This window comes from Centrocercus urophasianus, unplaced genomic scaffold (assembly GCF_019232065.1).
Source record: "Centrocercus urophasianus isolate 14NV4802_14NV808 unplaced genomic scaffold, USGS_Curo_1.0 seq_62, whole genome shotgun sequence".
Taxonomy (NCBI): domain Eukaryota; kingdom Metazoa; phylum Chordata; class Aves; order Galliformes; family Phasianidae; genus Centrocercus; species Centrocercus urophasianus.
The window spans coordinates 640,233-658,365 of NW_024885222.1; the positions used below are offsets into that span (position 1 = coordinate 640,233).

Genomic DNA, 18,133 nt, shown 5'->3' on the forward strand with positions numbered 1-18,133 from the left:
CGAGAGTGACTATTTCTGCACAGCTGCCGGCTCAATTTGCACCATTGGAAGCTTCAGTTTTTGGAGTATTTTAACAAACTTCGGAATATTTTCTACAGCTATAATATATTTATAGTATTTGCAATAGCAACAGCGATAAATTCCTACTTTATTATCTTTATATTTCAACAAGACCGCAGAAATTGAAATATGACCGCACATCGAATCATGAATACAACGAGTAGGAAAGATTGCAAAGGATGCAACTCTGGTGTTTGTCGGTGGGAAACAGGCGGCGAAGGGAACAGCTGAGCGGCAGCCGGGGGACGAGGTCGGGTGCATCAGGACAGCCCCAGGACACGCGGTGCTGCAGGGCTGAGTGCCGCAGCTCGGAAGCTGAGAATTCCGGCAGCAGAAAAGCGGCCCGGCAGCGCAGCCCCTGCCCTCAGCCTCCCTGCGCCCTGTGACGGATGACGACCTCCCCCTCCAAACACGAGAATACTCTGCATTCGCTCCTGGGTTTAGTCAACAGTCCGAGCAGAGCTGATCCGGTTCCACACCTACTGCTTTTAGCCACACCTCGCAATTATAATATGAAAAGCGAAGAAAAAAAAAAGAAAACAAGCAAAAGGAATCTGGTATGCGGCTGTGATTCCAAATAATAACAACAGTGTGTGCAGGCTCATAAATGCTTCAGAATTGACCAAGAGGAAGCACGTTTCATGATGACACAATCTCGCTGTAGTCATTCAGCGGAGGGAACTCCCACAGGAGAAGGCATAAAGCCGCTTGGGGAAGGCTAAGGAGCTGCTCAGTGCGAGTCAAACATTGGGTGAGATCCGTAACGGAGCCGAACATGAGTAGCAGCCAAGGCCCTTTCCAGTTTTATTCTGGGTCCCTCAGGGGTAGTGCAGGGTGTGGTTTGGCCCAGCAAGGAACTTCTCACCGACCTCCAAGTGCAGACGGTGCCGGCAGCACACACACCTCTTTCTCCCCCCTCTGTCTGGCCGCCGGAGGGGGGGCGTCCTGGGGATGCTTCGGCGAGCGCCACTGGGAAAGCATCTTCCTGGGTGGGAATGAGAAACAGACCATGCAAAACCTGAATGACCGTTTGGCTGCCTACCTGGACAAGGTCCGCTCCTTAGAAGCAGCCAACGCTCAGCTCGAAAGCTGCATCCTAGAGTGGCACAGGACAAAATCCCATGGAAAGAGGCATGACTTCAACCAGTACGAGCAAAACGTCACTGACATGCAAAGACAGGTAAGTCAGAGCTATACGCAGCTATGCCGTCTGCGCTCCTCTAAGGGATCTGGCTCCTCGTTTATGCTGATGGCTTTCCTTTAAAGAAAATTAAGAATAACATTTTAAATGCTAGAAATACAGATGAAAGTGGTTACAGGAGCTGGGCATGAACGTTTCCTCCACAAGGAGGAAAGTGGGGAATAAGAAAGGCTGGAAGGGAAACGAGGGGCCCCTGTGCAGGCTGATAGCATAAAGGTGCTCGAATGCTGCCAGGTGCTCAGTGCTGTACGTGAAACTGTGGTTTGAGAACCACGTCTGGCAGAACACGATCCTCTGACTGCAATGCAGGCAGGCAGATTCAAAAGCAGGCAGCCTGAAGTGAGTGCCTTCTTCCATGCGCGCCGTCCTCAGACGGAGTTCTGCTGCCTTTCATTTCTTTGATTCCTGTGGCAGCAGACAATGAAGCTACAGGACTTTTGGGTCCAATGAGCTTATGTAATCAGATGGAAAAATACTTCATTGTAATTAAGGAAATAGCAGTGACAAATTCCTTGTGGATGTTTTCACTGTAATTAAAAGAAGAAATTCTGGTTCTTGCCAGTTGTTAATATTAATGTTCAACAGTAACTCTTTCAGTCTCCCAAACTCACGTGTCTTCAAATTTAACCATAATATTAATCTGTATTCGTAATGAACGTACTTAGCGCTGTAACCATCTCTGTGACTAATCACCATAATTAACTGCACAGCCACACAGGGCACAAAGCAGAGCTATTCCAACTGCGATGCTGCTGCTTTTGCCCACTCTCTGCACTCTGCTCACTTCGCATTCTTGCGACCCCAAGAAATGTTTTCCCAGAGGCCCTGGGAGCACAGCAGCCCCACAGCCCTGCGGATGGAGCTCAGGGCTTCGGCAAAGCCGTGCTCGCTGTTATGCGTTGCCTGCAGGCAGAAGATGAGGCGCTCCGACCACAGGCAACGTGTCAGAGAGCCAGGATTGCCATCGCCTGTTTCAGTTTTCAGGATAAAGGAAGGTCATCGGCCTCAAACCTGCCACCTGAGCGCTCCTTTTTAACTGGTCCGGAGATGAATACTTATTGATCAGGAATAGAAATGCTTTCACATAGATTTGAAATTAACAAATTGAAAAGGCTTAGAAAGATGATGTGGCTGAAAGCTCCGTGCTGACTGTGGCAAAGCCCTCACTTCCAAACGCGCTGCACCCAAAGCGTTATTTCTAATGCACTGCAGAGTGCTGTCAGCCCGATGGCCCCGGTGCTGGGCAGGCAGTGCTGGTAAAGGATCATTTATGAGTGACACTTCAGTGGTTTAACACAGGATTTTCACTTTTGCCATCAATTATTGCAATTACCATCGTGCCAGCAAAGTGAGTGAAAATTTAACATTTAATCATTAATCATCGTTAAATTAATTACCCACGAATTAAAATGGTGAGATGAATTCAGCACCTAAGATGATTTTTAGACATAATTTAGGACCTTCCATCCAATAACCCACAAAGTCCATGACGCAGTGGCTACCTGAACTTGGAGGCACAGCCAGCTGGGGCCCAGCGCCGCTCCACGCCGTGCCCACAGACACGAGAGGACAAACGTGGAGCAGCGGGCTGCCTCGCTCAGCCCCGCTCCATATGGAGCGAAGCAGCCCCTGTGCGTCATTCTTTGCTCGTATCCAGGCATCTGGTGCTGCCAAATAACCAAACTGGTTTGCAGAGCACATGGGGGAGCAGGATCCGCACTGCTGACCAGAAGACACACAGAGGAACGAACGCAGAGAGCCTTGCTGGCAAACCAGGGATGTCAGCCGCCCGCCCCTCACTGCCTTCCTCACTGCAGCCCTCGGACAGCTGTGTGTCCTTCTGCCACTGCAGTGCCTGCAGACGGCTGCCCCACCAGGGCACAGCAGGACGATCCCTTCCCTTAGCAGCCAGGAGTGCAGCTGTGTGCGTAGCTGTGGTGCATTTGTACGAAACGGCACAAAGTGAAAGAACCCGAGCACAGCTCTCACGGCTTCTTGGCTTTTCCCTCCCGCAGCAAAGCGCACCCTTCTCTAAGGATGGGTTCAACAATCGCCCCTTCCCTGACAGCGCGTCCCAGGCACTGACACACTGGGGGCTCAGACCTCTCCCGTCCCCCTGGTGCCGTCCCAGGGCCGTGCCTGCGCTGTGCTGCTGAGTGCTCAGGAATGCACAGCCTGTTCTGTTCCAGAGATCAGTTAAAACTCCACCTGTGTGTTCGGATTTTCACTGCAGAAGGTAAATTTCCGACACGTGAGGACAGTTTTCCCACTTCCCGGAGTCCCTGCGATTCACGGGGTGGGAAGTGCTGCTCACAAGTGCTGGGAGCTCTCTGATCAGAGAATGTTCCTCTGTGGCTGCAGGGCCTGGTTTTGGTACGGCAGCACTGAGCGAAGGCAGCTGCAACCACACTTCTCTTTCCTATTTGTTAGAAAAGGACCCTTCTCTAATTGATGCCCCGCAGTTACTGCTGCTAATTACATACAAGGTGCTGGAGTACTTCCAAAGATTTAGAGTGCAATCCTGCACTTTCCATACTCGGATTAATCGCTCAAAGCTACCTTATGAGCACACTACACGAGTGACACTTTCTCCTTCACATTTTGGGGCAAATTTCAACATTCAAAAGCAAAACATGAATTAATCACCACAGGCTGCTAGAGGTTTCAGTACATTACAGTGAATGATGGGCTGGATTAGGAAGCCAGTGTTAACCTCAGCACGGCCGTCTGCACAGCCCAGACACACGGACACAGGGAGCGCTGCTCCAGGAAAGTGAAGCAAATAAAAAGTGAAGATAATAGACAAAAATTGTGGAAATACGTAAATGCATCAAGAAACTAAACTTCTGTTCATTTGCTCTCCTGACCCTGGGACTTCTCCTGTTCATACGTTTGATACAAGCAAGGGCACCCGCAAGGAAGCTCACACAGTTTTTGCTGTTTTGCAGATTGAGGATGGGAAGATCACCAACGCCAGCATCCTCCTGCAGATCGACAACGCTAACATGGCGTCCGAAGACTTCAGGCTCAAGTAAGAACTTCTTTTGTCTCCTTGTTCAGTTTGACAGAGGATTAAGCTGGATATTTCCTCCTGACAATCCAGCAGGACATTGATTTGATGGCAGATTTCTGCTGACAGCAGATAAACGGAACCAGTGCAGAACAAAAGTAGTTTAAAAAAAAAGATTTAAAAAGGGTGAAAGACATTCAGATTGCTGAACCGAGTCACCCTGTTTATGATACTTTGTTCAGGTCCTGAAGAGCAGGTTTTACAGCAGACACTTGATACTGGTGACAAATGGTATTTACACTGTCATCTGAGAGCACCAATTACCTCTTCTCTGCACCATACGCTTCCCTAATCCAGCCCAAATCTACTTCCTGCAGTTATCACCTCTCCCACCCAGCTCTGCAAGAAAGACCTGTCCTTCAGCATCCTCTGCTTTGGACTCCCTGTCCTTCAGCATCCTCTGCTTTGTGTTCTTACTTCTATCACAGCAATGGGGCCGATGCTTCCCAGGCTCTCAGTGCAGTTTGCTTCATCAGGACACTGCTGACAGAGTTCTCAGACCATCTAAAAAGCCAAAACACTTGGACTGAGAGCTTCCAGGCAGATCTTGGCACAGGAAAGGAGTTCAGCTTTCTGCTAATCAGACTTCTTGGGAATCATGCAGATATCTGGACTTACTTTTAACAGATGATGATCAGCTACTTACACACCTCAGCTCTTGGTAATACTGTAACAACGACTGGGCACACTGCAGGCCTTGCTCCTCTGTATCATTCCGTAGTGTCATGAAAATGATCTCCATTGAGGGGCTGGGATGAATTGAGTGAGCCTGAGGGCTGAGTGTACAAACACCAGCACAGACACACAAAGGGGAGGAAAGGGACAGATTTGGAGGAGCAGAAGTGTCCAAGGTGCCCAAGGGGAGATACAGCAGAGTCCTTGTGACCTTGGTTTTCTGAAGATGTCAAACTGTGAGGGGTCAGAGAGCGATGTTAATCACTGTTAATAACTGTTAATAACTGTTAATCACTGTTAATAACTGTTAATAACTGTTCTTTCCTGTTCTCTGATGGACTGAAAATTGACCATTTAAAAAAAAAACACAGAAAGCAACGATTGCAAATAATGTTTCTTTCTACCACTTGTATGAGAGGCTGGAAGCTGTTCTCAGTGAGTGGGATTTGCCTTCTTTCTCCTGACCAAGGTATGAAGCAGAGAAGACTCGGAGGCAGGGAGTGCAGTGCGATGTTGAGAACCTGCGTAAGGAACTCGATGGCCTGACCATTATTACAACAGATCTGGAAATGGAAATTGAAGGCTTGAGAGAAGAACACATCCTCAGGAGGAAAGACCATGAGGAGGTAAAAGAAGTCATGCTATCACACAGATCTGTGCTACTGTGTAATTAACTCGGAGTAAGATCTGTAATCTATAAGTGGGATTGATGATTCAGGACCCAGCTGCGTTTTGAAGAAGCCAATGAGAGTCAGATGAAGCATGAAGCTTATGGACAAGGTTACCAGTCACTGGCACCTCAGTAAGGACAGCAGCCTGCTGTGTGTTCTCCCAGGCTCTTTTCTAGTCACCTACTCACCCACCATACATAGCTAACAACCTCCATGTCTGACACAAGTGTTCTCACAAGTCCTTACACACTGACGGATGCTGCACTCAGGAAACGTCACTGGTTGCTGTTCAGTTTGACTGATCACCAAATTTCCCGTCAACTCTGCATATAGCACTGCACAGAATCACAGAATCACAGGGATTGAGGTTGGAAGGGACCCCTTGAGGGCACCTTCTCCCTGCTGCTCCATCAGGCTGACCTGAGCTAAGCAGCTGCTGAATTCTCAGAGGATCAAAACTGAACACAGTGGTTAATGGAGTCAAGTAAGACTGCTTATTCTTGCAAAATTCTAAGCACAATTAAATAGATAATAATCCGTGTCAGAAAAAATAGTGCTGCTCTGCCTTCTTTCAGAGCTACACCACAATAACATCTGTTATTCCCCCTTACATAAAACCACTGTGCGTCAACATGCTGCTTTCATTTTGCTTGAGCTAATGTTGTTTTCAGTTATTAGCTAATGCAGAGCCAAACATCCTACTCAGTATCTGTGGCGCTACAAAGCAGAGCACAAACACGAGGGTTACACAGCATAGGTGCAGCTTTCCTCGGCTGGTTCCCTCACAGCATGAACTGAATCAACTGAGCAGCCGTACCAGATGGGCTCCTGGAGTCGAGGCAGCCAGCAGAGCCGTGTCCAGCTGACCTGCATTTGGAGGCTGTGATGTCATGCCTGCAGCGCTGCTTTGCCTGGGCGCTTCTGAAAATGGTACCAAGCACATAGGATTGTGCTGCAGCACAGGAATGTTACCAGACCTGCTCCACTTGTCCTGTAATTATGTTGTTTACAGAGTAATTATATGTTTTAATCCAATTACTCCTTTAACAATTACACAGAACTTTTATATTGCTATCCTGTAAACTTAGTTATAGTTCCATAAACATTAACATACCGGGTAAGAAATATGAAATTACTGTTAGGTTTTCATGAAAGGTTTTAAGTTCTTAACAGATAAGTAACCCAAAAATGTTTCTGCTTCAGTGCAGACATCTTCCAGAAGCTTTATTTGACAAGACCTTCTGACATGGTTTTCTATTGATTTCTCTCACGTGGCAGCAGGTCTCAGTCCCTGGTTTAAGTCACGTCACAGCATCATCCACACAAACCTCCCAGTCGGGGACTGGAGCTACCAGTTAACCTCACCACGATGAAAGGAGTATCTGGGGCATTCTGGGAGGACGGAACTGAGGAAGAGACAAGTGTAGGTATGGAAACTGTTCCCCTTTTCATGAACAAATCTCTTTGTTTCCCGTGCCTGTACCAATAGGACATGGAAGCAAATCGCTCATCGCAGGACTTCAAGGTCAATGTGAAAGTGAACGCGCCGCCTCCTGAAGACCTGGCCAAGATTCTGGCAGAAATAAGGGAAGATTACGAAGCCATAATAGAAAAGAATCGTCAAAGCCTTGACAGCTGGTACAGAGAACTGGTAACAGCTCTTTCCTGCTCATTTCAAAGACCCCCATTGCTGCTCTGACTGACCAGAGCCACTGAACTTCTCTCCTGCCTTTGCTCCGCAGAGCACAGCCGTGTCCCTGGCAGCAGCCCCCAATCCCGAGCAGATCCAGAGCAGCGAGAACGAGATCAAGGACCTCACGCGGACCTTACAGTCCCTGGACATCGAGCTGCAGGCGCAGCTGAGTAAGGTATCTGTGGCAGACATCTCTGGCTGCCCACTGTTGCATCATAAATTCTTAGGAACCGTCTTGGACCGATTCTCTGCTTAAATTATGCCGAGTGTAATTTTGTTGCAGTTATTAAAGTGAAATTGAAATTTGGGCCACGCTTTGTCAGAATATGCAAAATAGATTCTGCAACCATCAGCAGGATGTGAAAAATGTATATCTCACCTTACAAACAAACAAAAAATGGGGGAAGAGAAAGAAAACACAGGAGCACCGTTTCTGAGCATAAGGAATACGGCAGGGCTCAGTTACTCATTCTCTGCCATTCATTGTGCACACGTAACGTCATGATTCTGCTATCTTCACCTGAATAACGATTCAAGTGCACGTGTTTAAATGACCACAGTCTAACTTTTGTAATCTTTGATCAGAGACCAAATTTGCTGACATTTCTGTACTATGTACTACATCCATCATAACCACAGGATTGTTACGATCTGTTCTGTCAGAAACACATGCTGGAAGACACCTTGGCTGACACTCGCAATCACTACGCCATCGCACTTCAAAACATGCAGCAGATCATCTCCAAATGTGAGGAAGAGCTCAGCCAGCTTCGCCACGACATCAGGCAGCAGCACAACCAGTACAGGGTTCTGCTTGGGATTAAAACACGCCTGGAGAAGGAAATCTCCACTTACCGCCTGCTGCTGGAAGGGAACGTGGACAGGTGAGGAAAGCTGCCCTGCTGGAACAGATGAGAAGAGTTCCAGTGCTCAGCTTATTGGTTGGTTTCTTTACTCAATCAGACTTGTCAGTTCCATGCTACAGAGGGGTTGATATTTTAATCTGATGGATCGTAATACAAAGCTGGAGCCACTTGGTATGCAGAGAAACATGTATCCAGTCATTTGGATGATCTAAATTAATATAACAAATATATTTTTTAATGATTTTTAGATTTTGGGTGAAGGAGAAGCGTGGAGACAAGTGCAGATGTGGGGTCAGCCGTGTGTAGCCACAAATACCAGCAATCAGAACCTCCCACGTGTCCCTGTGCCGAGGCACTGCTCTTTTCTCATCTGTGTCTTGGCTGAATCTACATTCAGAAATGGCTGCACCTCTCTGTCCTTTGCTCTCCCACCTTCTGTACAGAGTTCGTCTCATTTATGCCAAATCAGAACAGGGAAGATGTAATCTTTATCAGTGAGTGTCCCCAGCAAGCAGTGCAGGACAGGTGGCTCCAGGTTATTTATCACAGCCCAAACCGGGGCTTTTCTCATCTCATCTCATACCTTCTACAGGAGGTCTTAGAATCAGTGAGAAGGTGAAGAATAACTTCTTAAAATCTCTATATTCATTATTTTGTCTCTGTTTCATCATCTTTACAGGATAACAAGAACATGTGAATCAAAAGCTGAAGGTAAAAGTCCTTTATTTTGTTCTCTGCAGTGACTCTAATTTTGTCATTTCCTACCAAGCTCGACTCCAAATCATTTTCAGTTCACACGACAGAGCTCTGCAGGGGTTGCCCTGCAGTTAGCTCCTCATGCAGGCCATATTTGAGAATAGTTCCTGTGATTCATCAGGCTTGTGAAGGACTGCACTTCACAGCACATTCTGCTGCATCTGCCCTCCCACAGCTGCTCCCCAGACAGCCCTGCCTTGAGACACGGCCAAAGCCTGGGCTCGAGACTAAAGCTTTCGTGGCAGATGAGGAGGCATAAAGACTCCATGTGGTGACTAAAACCGTCTGAGAGCATGAGAGCAAACAAAATCTGCATGTCTGAAAACTCCTCTTCTGGTATGAGCATGACCTACGGACATGCAGGTGAATCTGCTCTGAAGTCAGATTTGCATTGGCTGCGATGCAGCTTTGCTATTCATTTGCCCTGACCTGGACAAGGCCCAGGGTGACTCTGTCAGTAAATTTCACACAGAGCAATAATAAGTATTGACTTAAAGGAAAACACGTAAAGATAAATCAGTTGAGGTAGCTGGTAAATTACTGTAAATGAAGTTTCCCCAAAGTCTGGTATAATTAACCTTTCATTTTCTTCCAGAATATGCTGAACTGACCAATGGAGAGATCAAAGCGATTGTGCACGACGGCGTGAATGGGCAGCTGATGTCCTCCACCACCAACCAGATCCACCAGCAAGAGTGAAGGAAAACGTTCTGTAGCTCCTCTGTTCCTGGTGGGCTGCCGGGCTGCCCCTGCTGGCTGCTCTGCAACTGCCAGCCGTGCACTGGCCCGCGGGGTGACACCCCTGCAGCCACCTGCAGCCTGACATTGCAGAGCCACGCAGAGCTGGGCAGAGCTGGTGCTGTTTAAGAGCTTTTAGTCATCAAAATGCTGGAGCCAAACTATTCAATCAAGATGACTGTCTGAGCTGGTAATGTATGCATTATGCACGCCTCACTGGGGCACGAATCTCCATCTGTGGTTCATTTACTGCTCTGCAAATTAACTATAATTTAAAGTGAATAATCTCTGACTTCTTCTCCTTGTCTCATGTCTCTTACCATATACCTCACTGCTGCCAATAAACTCTTTTCCTTTACTCGTACTGGTTACTGGAATTTCTGATCTTGCTTATTCTTAAATATGCCCTGCCCGAAATGGCAGTGCTATGGAAAGAGGCCACAGAGCCTCTGCACTGATGGAGCAGCACAAAGCTGGAAGGGTGCAGATACAAAAGGAGGTGGTGCAAGTTACACATGACATTGATACGCAAAACTGTCAGATTTTCTTCTATACAGCTTCTGGTTGCTGCCATTTAAAGCAGCATTATCAGCAGTATTGAAAAGTACACTTTACATCCTCAAAACAACAACTGAACATTCTTCAGTTTTAGAGAAATTTCCTTCAGTCATCTTCACACCTTTTCCTTCCAAGACTACAAGTAATTTCCCATATGCTCCCATACATTCTCGGTGACCCATTTACTTCAAAACTCCACAATCTGCTTTCTTATTGATGCTCACTCTTTTGGCTGATGGATCCCGGAGTCACGACGGCTGCTGTGCGCAGTGCACACCAAGGTGTGCCTGCAGGAAGGCAGAGACCTGCGCTGCTCAGCCAAACCCAGGCTCCATCGCCTTCCTCAGATCAGCCCAGCCCCAGCTCAGACCCCAACAGCAGCATGAAAGTTTCCAGAGATACACAGCACTAAAAACTAAGCATGAGAAACAGCAGTGTTGTCAGGGCAGTAGACAGTGAAACCCGGAAAGCAGAGCTAAGAGAGACGAAGCGGAGCACCGAGAGCGTCTGCATGGATTTGCATTCCAAAGTCAACATCTACACATAAAACAGTACATCCAGGGCAGCCTCATATTCATGAGTGAAATTGTCACAGAACTCCTCCATATCTCCTTGTGACGGATTTTCGTGCAGGATTCCTATTACCAGCTTTCCTTTGAAACATGGCTCACAAAAGAAAATTTCAAAGACAACACAGATCTAAAATAAACCAAGTCCACCTCTACAACACCATGAGTTCCTACCAGCAAGTCAGGACCAGTCCATGATCCCCCCCTGCCCCCCTCCCCCAACTCTCCACCCTTGTTGCACAAAGAGATCCCAAAAGCATCGGATGGATTACCTAATGGTTTCTTTAAATTGGGTAAAACTTGTAATACAGGACTGGTAACTCTTGGCTAACTAACAACATCCTTCCTTACGGCTTACCAGATCCAACAAGCCAGATCTGGTGTTTGTAGCAGCTGGACAAAATGTGCCTGGGTGTTCCTGAACAGTTTCCTGTGTTACTTCAAGCTGTACGTATTTACCAAATTCACAAAGCATGTTGGCATTCTTGTGATACAGGTTGCTATTAAAACTTCGAAGCAGCCCCTAATTTCTAAACCAAAGGAGAGGATCTGTTTTGCTCTAGGTTTTGACTGCGCTAAACTGTGAAGAAAGAAAACTGAATGGCTGTAGAGCGAGCAATAGAGAACGAGCCCATCCTTATTTCACACCTTTGCACTGGCTTTGCTGTGCCCAGCACCCCACGCAGCACCCAGGTGCTCTGCTGGTGTCCCTGCACTGCGCTCAGCTGGGCGCAGCAGCACTGAGAGCTGCAAAGCACAGCTGCTCACAGCTGTCACTGGCGCAGCGCTCAGACCAGCACAGCTCCTCACCTGACCTCGCTCAGCTCCATTTACCAACATCGTCACACGTCCATGGCTCTAACATATCCATGCTGGCTGCTTTTAATAATTGAATTGAACCAATTAGTCCTTAAACATATACATATTAGTTACACTGTGCTCTGTTTGCTAAATGAAAGCAGTTATTCTACGGCAAAAACAGCTTATTCCTAGGCATTTCTCCTGACTTCAGAACACGACGTGTCGCTGATGATTCCTTCCATTGGAACAGCTCACGATGCTGTGCCACTGGCCTTATGGTACCCTGTGTCTGCAGCCATTCATTACTACTTCTGAAATCTTGTTCTTTACTCTCAGGAACAAATCATGATCTCAGCATCCACCACTTCTACCTATGGTCCGTGCACTCGGGTCAGCAGCCCTGCACAGATCACTGCTGGGAGCAACACTGACAGCAGTTTTGCTGATTTTGTAGAATGTGGGAAACTCTAAAAAAGAGGTGAGGTTTGTCCTGCTTTCCCTGAGACTGAGATCAGTGTCTCGAAGGGAGGGAAATCTTCACAAGTGTGATACTGCATTGCTTTACAGATTGTGGCATTATTTCATCGTACGGCTGTTTCAACACGCCGCGAGCTGGAATTTATTCCACATTCGTATTAAATGCATACAGAGGTGCTCATTCAGTATCAAAGAAGTGACTGACCCAGGCCCAAGGGAATCTGCCATTTTTCTGATTTGAAAGATCATGAAAAGAACAGGCTCAAAATGAAGACATTCTATTTCCCACAGATGGAGGAGGATAGCAGAAAAACCCCAGCAGGACATAATGCCATTTCTAAGGCTGAGTGATGTAACACTACTGCAGACCGACAAGACTGAGGAACTTTCAGGCTATAAAAGGAGGCTGAAACCACCAGCATTCTCAAATCCCCGCTCGTAGTTTCACCTGCCATTTAAGGAAGTCCTGCACTAAATAATCCTCCAACGTATTTATAACAGACTTGAATGCACTCCAGAATGCGTATGAGTCACAGCTCATTTCACTTGTAGAAATGTTAGAACTTATTAAGGTGCATTACAATACACAGCTTTGCTAAGTGAATTGTTGATCCTCTGGAAGAGGTCTGCGATGAGGTAATGCAGTAATGGTTGGTGCCATTAATCACGCATTCTTTCTGGTGATGTGGCCACACATTGGCAGCTCTCTTGCTTATTTACAAGCAAGAAACTTCTCTTGAATGCAAAATTTTTGCTTTGTACCTGCCTCGTTAATACAGATGCAAAATTAAGCTCGTCATTTCAGCAGGAGCAGAAAACAAAATCTAGCATTTACATCACTGCTAAAAACACTGTGTGCATGCTATTACCGAAGCACAGAGAATAGGTGGAAGAGCCAGTAAAGCATTTCACAATGCCCACACCCTGACCTATAAAGGTTTCTGCAGTTCTGCTGGGAGATGCCTGCTCCCGTGTGTGAATCATGTAGAAGAGGGAAGAATCTATAGATGGGAAGGCAAATAAAGAATGATGCTTGAGAGGCCTGCACCCCCTGCCCCCCACTGCCCCAACTATTCTGCAGTGCATCTTAATTGCTGGCTCCATGTGTTTGGCTTTAAGAAAGCAGGAAGCATCTGGGCCTGTTTTACTGCACGCTGCTTCCTCAGAACCCCTGCCTCACTGTAATTCCGTTTCTTTTCAAGCCGTGTTTTGAAGGCATTTGTATTTGTAGAGCTATACTGAAATGACCTTTTTGAGCCGTACACCTAAGGGTTGGCAGGAAGGAGCTGCTCCCAGGAGAATCGCTTTGAACACAACCACCAGCTCCTCACATTTGAGTTCTGGACTGTCCTGATGATAGAAAAGTCCTTATGATAGAAAAGTACAGACAGACTTATGACAGAAAAGGACCAGACGTGACCTGATGGCGGATGGGAGCACTGCTGCTGCTTCTAGACACGTTAAATTGCCTCTTGAATGTCTGAATATGCAGCAGAAGCTTGAAGGCATAAAATCACAACATTGGCTGTGGCAAAGACACTTTCAATAACTATCTGGACTTCAGGGGTAAATCTTCTTTGCTTCACAACATCCTAAGGATGAGCCAAAGGGATTTAATTTGATAGGCTGTCATTAAGCTCTAATGAATGCAGTGAAAATGAGGAATACAATTTAATTAGAGAAAACATAATTAATTTAGAGGAATAATTATTTGAAGCAGACAGGGAAAAGAAGAGGAAAGAAACAAGGTGACAAGTAGCTGACAAACCATGCAGGACTTCTGTGGACAAAATGTGAAACCTTCAGAGAAAAGTTTGAGCTCCAGCTGGGAGCTGCAGTGCCTGGATCACACCAACAGAAACTGCAGCATCAGAGGCGTAAAACAAACAAACAGGAAGGAACTCTTAGCACTGCAAATACAAAGGAGGCGGCGTGCGGTGCTGTTAGAACCGGGCCCAAAAAGGGAACCTGAAAGTTATCAGTGCTGGCAAATCACCACTTCTCAAAAGGCAAATCACCTTCCTTCCTACTGAGGCACAAAGCAATGTTGAAGCTGTGGCAGCTCTTCATTAATGTTGCCACAGAGCAGCTTCAAGGCTCCCACTGAGCCATTTTCTGAGCGATATGTTCCACTGGAAATGACATTGCTACTATGAAAAAACACAACAGAATCAAACAAAGCACACAAATAACAAAAAACATATGTATGTTTAATGTCCAGAGTTTACTCCTCTCTAAGGATCAAGGTACTTGAGCTGCAGCAATGAAGAAAGGGGCATCAGCTGAATGGATAATGAACACGTCTGTCATTACAGGAGGTGCAGACAGAAAATACTCAGAGCTGTTGCTTAACAAGCTCACTGCCACAACCACTGAACTCCTTTTAACCACAGCTTGTGGCTGTGAAGATAAATACTGCTTTACACATCTGGCCACAAGAATTATGCCAAAAATTTTTCTTCTGGATATGGGAACAGAAAAGCGGGTAATACGTGAAGTTTTGTTACATAACTGTCACGAAGCACGCTCTGGATCCAGCGCCGAGCTGCCAGCTGCAGCAAGCAGTACAGACTCCACGGGCAGCTCCTCTCAGAAGGCCTATGGTGGCCCCTAGTGACACACAGCTCCATCTGCACGACACTTCTGCGTGAAGGTGAGACTGAGTCAGCACAGCAGCTGCCCTGGTAGCTGTGCCTCCCCTGGGCCAAGGTCAGAGAGCCGACTGGAGCTGGGACTGTGTGCTGGGCACTGCCAGCACCCCAAGGGCTGCTGTTTTGTAAGAGCTAGAGAAAAATTCTACATAAATGTCATGGCGTGCAGTGCAGTGTTTGTACCCAACTGTCACAGTGTGCTATCAGTGTGCATATATTTGCTCAGGGCCATGGAAATTGTGTTTGCTTGCTGAACGATGCAGACATGTTGGGAGGAGGTCCTGCAAGTCCATGATCCCGTGGGCCCTTCCAGCCCAGGTATTCTGGGACCCCACTGCTCTGTGTCACATCTTCCCGTGGCTTTGAGCCGTCCCAGCTTTGTGCTAGCTTTAAGCTGTTTCATATGGCTGCTTACAAACCTCATTTCCACACGCACAGGCGTTCAGCCAACATTGCTACTGGTTGCTCTCACACCAAGGAGAATATTCTGCAGCTTGCTGATTTTCTCCTCCGCTGCCCCTCAGCTGCTCATGGGTCCCACAGGGGAAAAATTCCTACTGGCGATCTCTTAGATTACATTAAAGCTGACATTTGCAATACTTTGAAAGGGGGAAAAAAAAGAGTCATTTGTGTGGCCTGGAGCTGTTTTCCTTGGCACTGACTTTGGTTCTACTTGACAGTGGCTAAGCCAGGACAGGCAGCTCCCAACTCTGCAGTCAGTGGCTGGGGAAGGATGCATCCAACACGCTCTCCTCCTCACCACTGCAAATCCGCAGCACTTCCTCGAGTACTGTCCAATTTAACATCATGTTAAATCTGCCTCCGATCAAAAACTCACTGCAGAAAACAAAAGGTGGAGTGTTTTGACTAGTTGAATATTTTCACTGGACAGAAGGTAAAAAGGAGAAGGAAATAAGGAAAAAAATACGTAGGTGAGGCAGCCACTGTAAGATCTTGCACTGCAGGTGTTCAGGCATTAAGGAAGGCAGTCAATTAGTGACCTCATCTGTCCTTCTCTGATTTGGTTGCAGTGCTTTTGTAGCTCAGACAAGCACCCCTCACTTGTTCTGAGAAAAGCCCTCCGTTCTCACAGCAGTCAGCAGGGACAAGAGCCAGAAAGCTCCATCCTTTCTGCCTTCGCGTGAACCCAGCCCGGCTGCTCCCATTTAGTGGCTCTCAGATAAAAGAGACCAACACAGAACGGGTCCCAGCGCCAGGTGCAAAGGAGGAGCTTTTCCTGCAGACTGCAGGGTCGTTGTGCCCTGGGAAATCCTGCTTCCCAGTTCGAACATAGTGAGCCTGGATCACAGTTTGCAAAACACGAAATATCTCTGTTTACAGTTTGCATTCTAGGGTGCAGCATTAACAAATGGTGCAAACACTGTTTGCTTTCAGGGTGGAGAACTGTCCTAAGTATCCTTTTTCACTCTTTCATTAAAATCTGCTTTCAGAAGCTGCCGTTGGCTTGTACCTGCACAGCAGCACAGTGCCTGAATGCCCACCTTGCTGCTCTCTTGGTTCCAAACCAGACGTGTGGCACAAATGAGGCCACATCTTCTCACAGGGAGGTTATGAGGAGAAGGGGGTATTTTTCAAACACAGCAATATGGATCGTGGCTGGAACACGGCTGAAATACTGAGCACAGAACTCCTCTTCCTTGAATGTACTTCGTACAGCGGAAGCCTTTTCACAACTGCGTTGTAAAAGACATTATGGAATCAATTTGTTATGACACAAAACCCGAACTGAACCAACCATGCGGTCACGGGGACTAATAAACAGGCGCTGGATTTCACCATTAAAGCGGATCATCACTAAAGCCTGAACTGAAAAAACCTTTTTAGTTAAACCTTTAATTCAGCCAAAGGGAAAGAGGTGCTCCAGCTCCAGGCTGCTCAAACCCAGAGCCAAAGCTGGGTGTGTCTTTTTTCCTGGAACTCCCGTGCCTGGTTACCTCTGGCTGCTTGGTGACTAACAGGCGCGACGTGGCACGCAACGTTATCACAGCCTTGTATGGTTATCTTCATAGCTCAGCGACCATCACAAAGGTGACAGGAAATCAAACAACTTGCTGGCGTTGCTACAACAGTTATTGTGAGTACACACAGACCTTCAGACATCTGCGTAAAATCTGACAAAGCACAGAGTCTGCTAAAAACAAGTCATCAGAGAATACTATAAGAGACCCAGGCAGTGAAACACACGGCCAGAAGATGTAATTGTAGCAGTATCTTTGCCGTGCCCTAATAATGGCAATGACTCCTATTCAGAGCAGATAGAACAGACCCTCCCTGAGTGTCTATAGCAACAGGCCAATTGACCTGGCTAGTGTACTTTGACTGGCCCTGCCATAAATGTTTTTCAGACACTTATGCTTTTCAGCTACACCCAAAGCTCAAGGTCCAACGACAGTTCAGACAGCTGAATGTATGCTTTGCATCTTCATGAAAAGGAGCTCTGCCCTGAACGCTGCTCATGTTGCTTTGGAATATGCATATTTCCAGAGCAGCTGAACTCTGCCTTGCTCCAGCACCACTCAGCAGACTTCTGACAGCACTGTAACTTAACTGAGCACAACTGGGCCCATAGAATCCCACACTCAGTTCTCAAATCCTGCGGATGCTTCTGAGATGCAGCACAGTGCCCCTCAGCTCAGCCTGCCACCAATTTCCTTGTCCCCAGATTGAAGACCAGTACGTACAGCAGCTCTTTTTCACTAAAATAAACAATACATGTTAACTGTTCTGCCTGACTAGCTATACATTATTAATACACTGAAGTACACTAAAAGCAGTGCCCCAAGGAACTACACCTGCTTTGTCCTGCTGCACACCTGCTGCTTGCTTTCGTGCAGCGCCAGTAACTCCCTCAGCAATCAGCTTCTCCACTCACTGTCCACTGTATCTCAGCATTTCACATCTCGGAAGTACATCTACTGCAGCTGGAGGAACTCCTCAAAACACAGCTGCTGTGGTTTCTTTGTGTGCTGAACAGAGGCAGCTGATTTCCTGTCAGCGGCAGAGCAGCCAGCAGCGGAACAGCAGGGCACAGCGTGCTGAGCACACTGCCGGGCTCTGCTCTGCTCTCCCTTCAGCCGCACGGGAGGCCTTGGAGCTGAGGAGCACCAAGCTGTGCTGGAAGCTGGATCTCAGCTCCATCTATGGACATCAGCATCTCACATGTAAAATAAGTGAGCAATCAAGGTGGTTCCATTAGCCTTATGGCTTTGCCTACTCACACAGCAATGCACTTTCTGACTCATCTCAACTGAACTGCAGCCCAGTTCAACTTCTAAGGACCTTCTACCACTGAACAGCATACATTCAATGCAAGCAAACTACGCCAG

At 47.1% G+C, this 18,133-nt stretch overlaps 1 protein-coding gene across 1 annotated transcript; it reads left to right on the top strand.

Annotated features, from left to right (window-relative positions):
• Positions 1–404: 404 nt before the first annotated feature.
• Positions 405–10,094, top strand: LOC122170046 (keratin, type I cytoskeletal 23-like). Its single transcript, XM_042836637.1, has 8 exons — positions 405–1,240; positions 4,210–4,292; positions 5,476–5,632; positions 7,167–7,328; positions 7,420–7,545; positions 8,034–8,254; positions 8,916–8,947; positions 9,588–10,094. Exons 1-8 carry the CDS (start codon positions 836–838, stop codon positions 9,689–9,691), a joined length of 1,290 nt encoding a protein of 429 aa, XP_042692571.1. The 5' UTR covers positions 405–835; the 3' UTR covers positions 9,692–10,094.
• The last annotated feature ends 8,039 nt before the right edge of the window (positions 10,095–18,133 follow it).

Coding starts and splice junctions, on each gene's coding strand:
- LOC122170046 (XM_042836637.1), top strand. CDS start 836: ATGAGTAGCAGCCAAGGCCCTTTCCAGTTTTATTCTGGGTCCCTCAGG. Junction 5,633..7,166: donor GGAGGAAAGACCATGAGGAG/GTAAAAGAAGTC, acceptor CTGTACCAATAG/GACATGGAAGCAAATCGCTC. Junction 8,948..9,587: donor ATGTGAATCAAAAGCTGAAG/GTAAAAGTCCTT, acceptor ATTTTCTTCCAG/AATATGCTGAACTGACCAAT.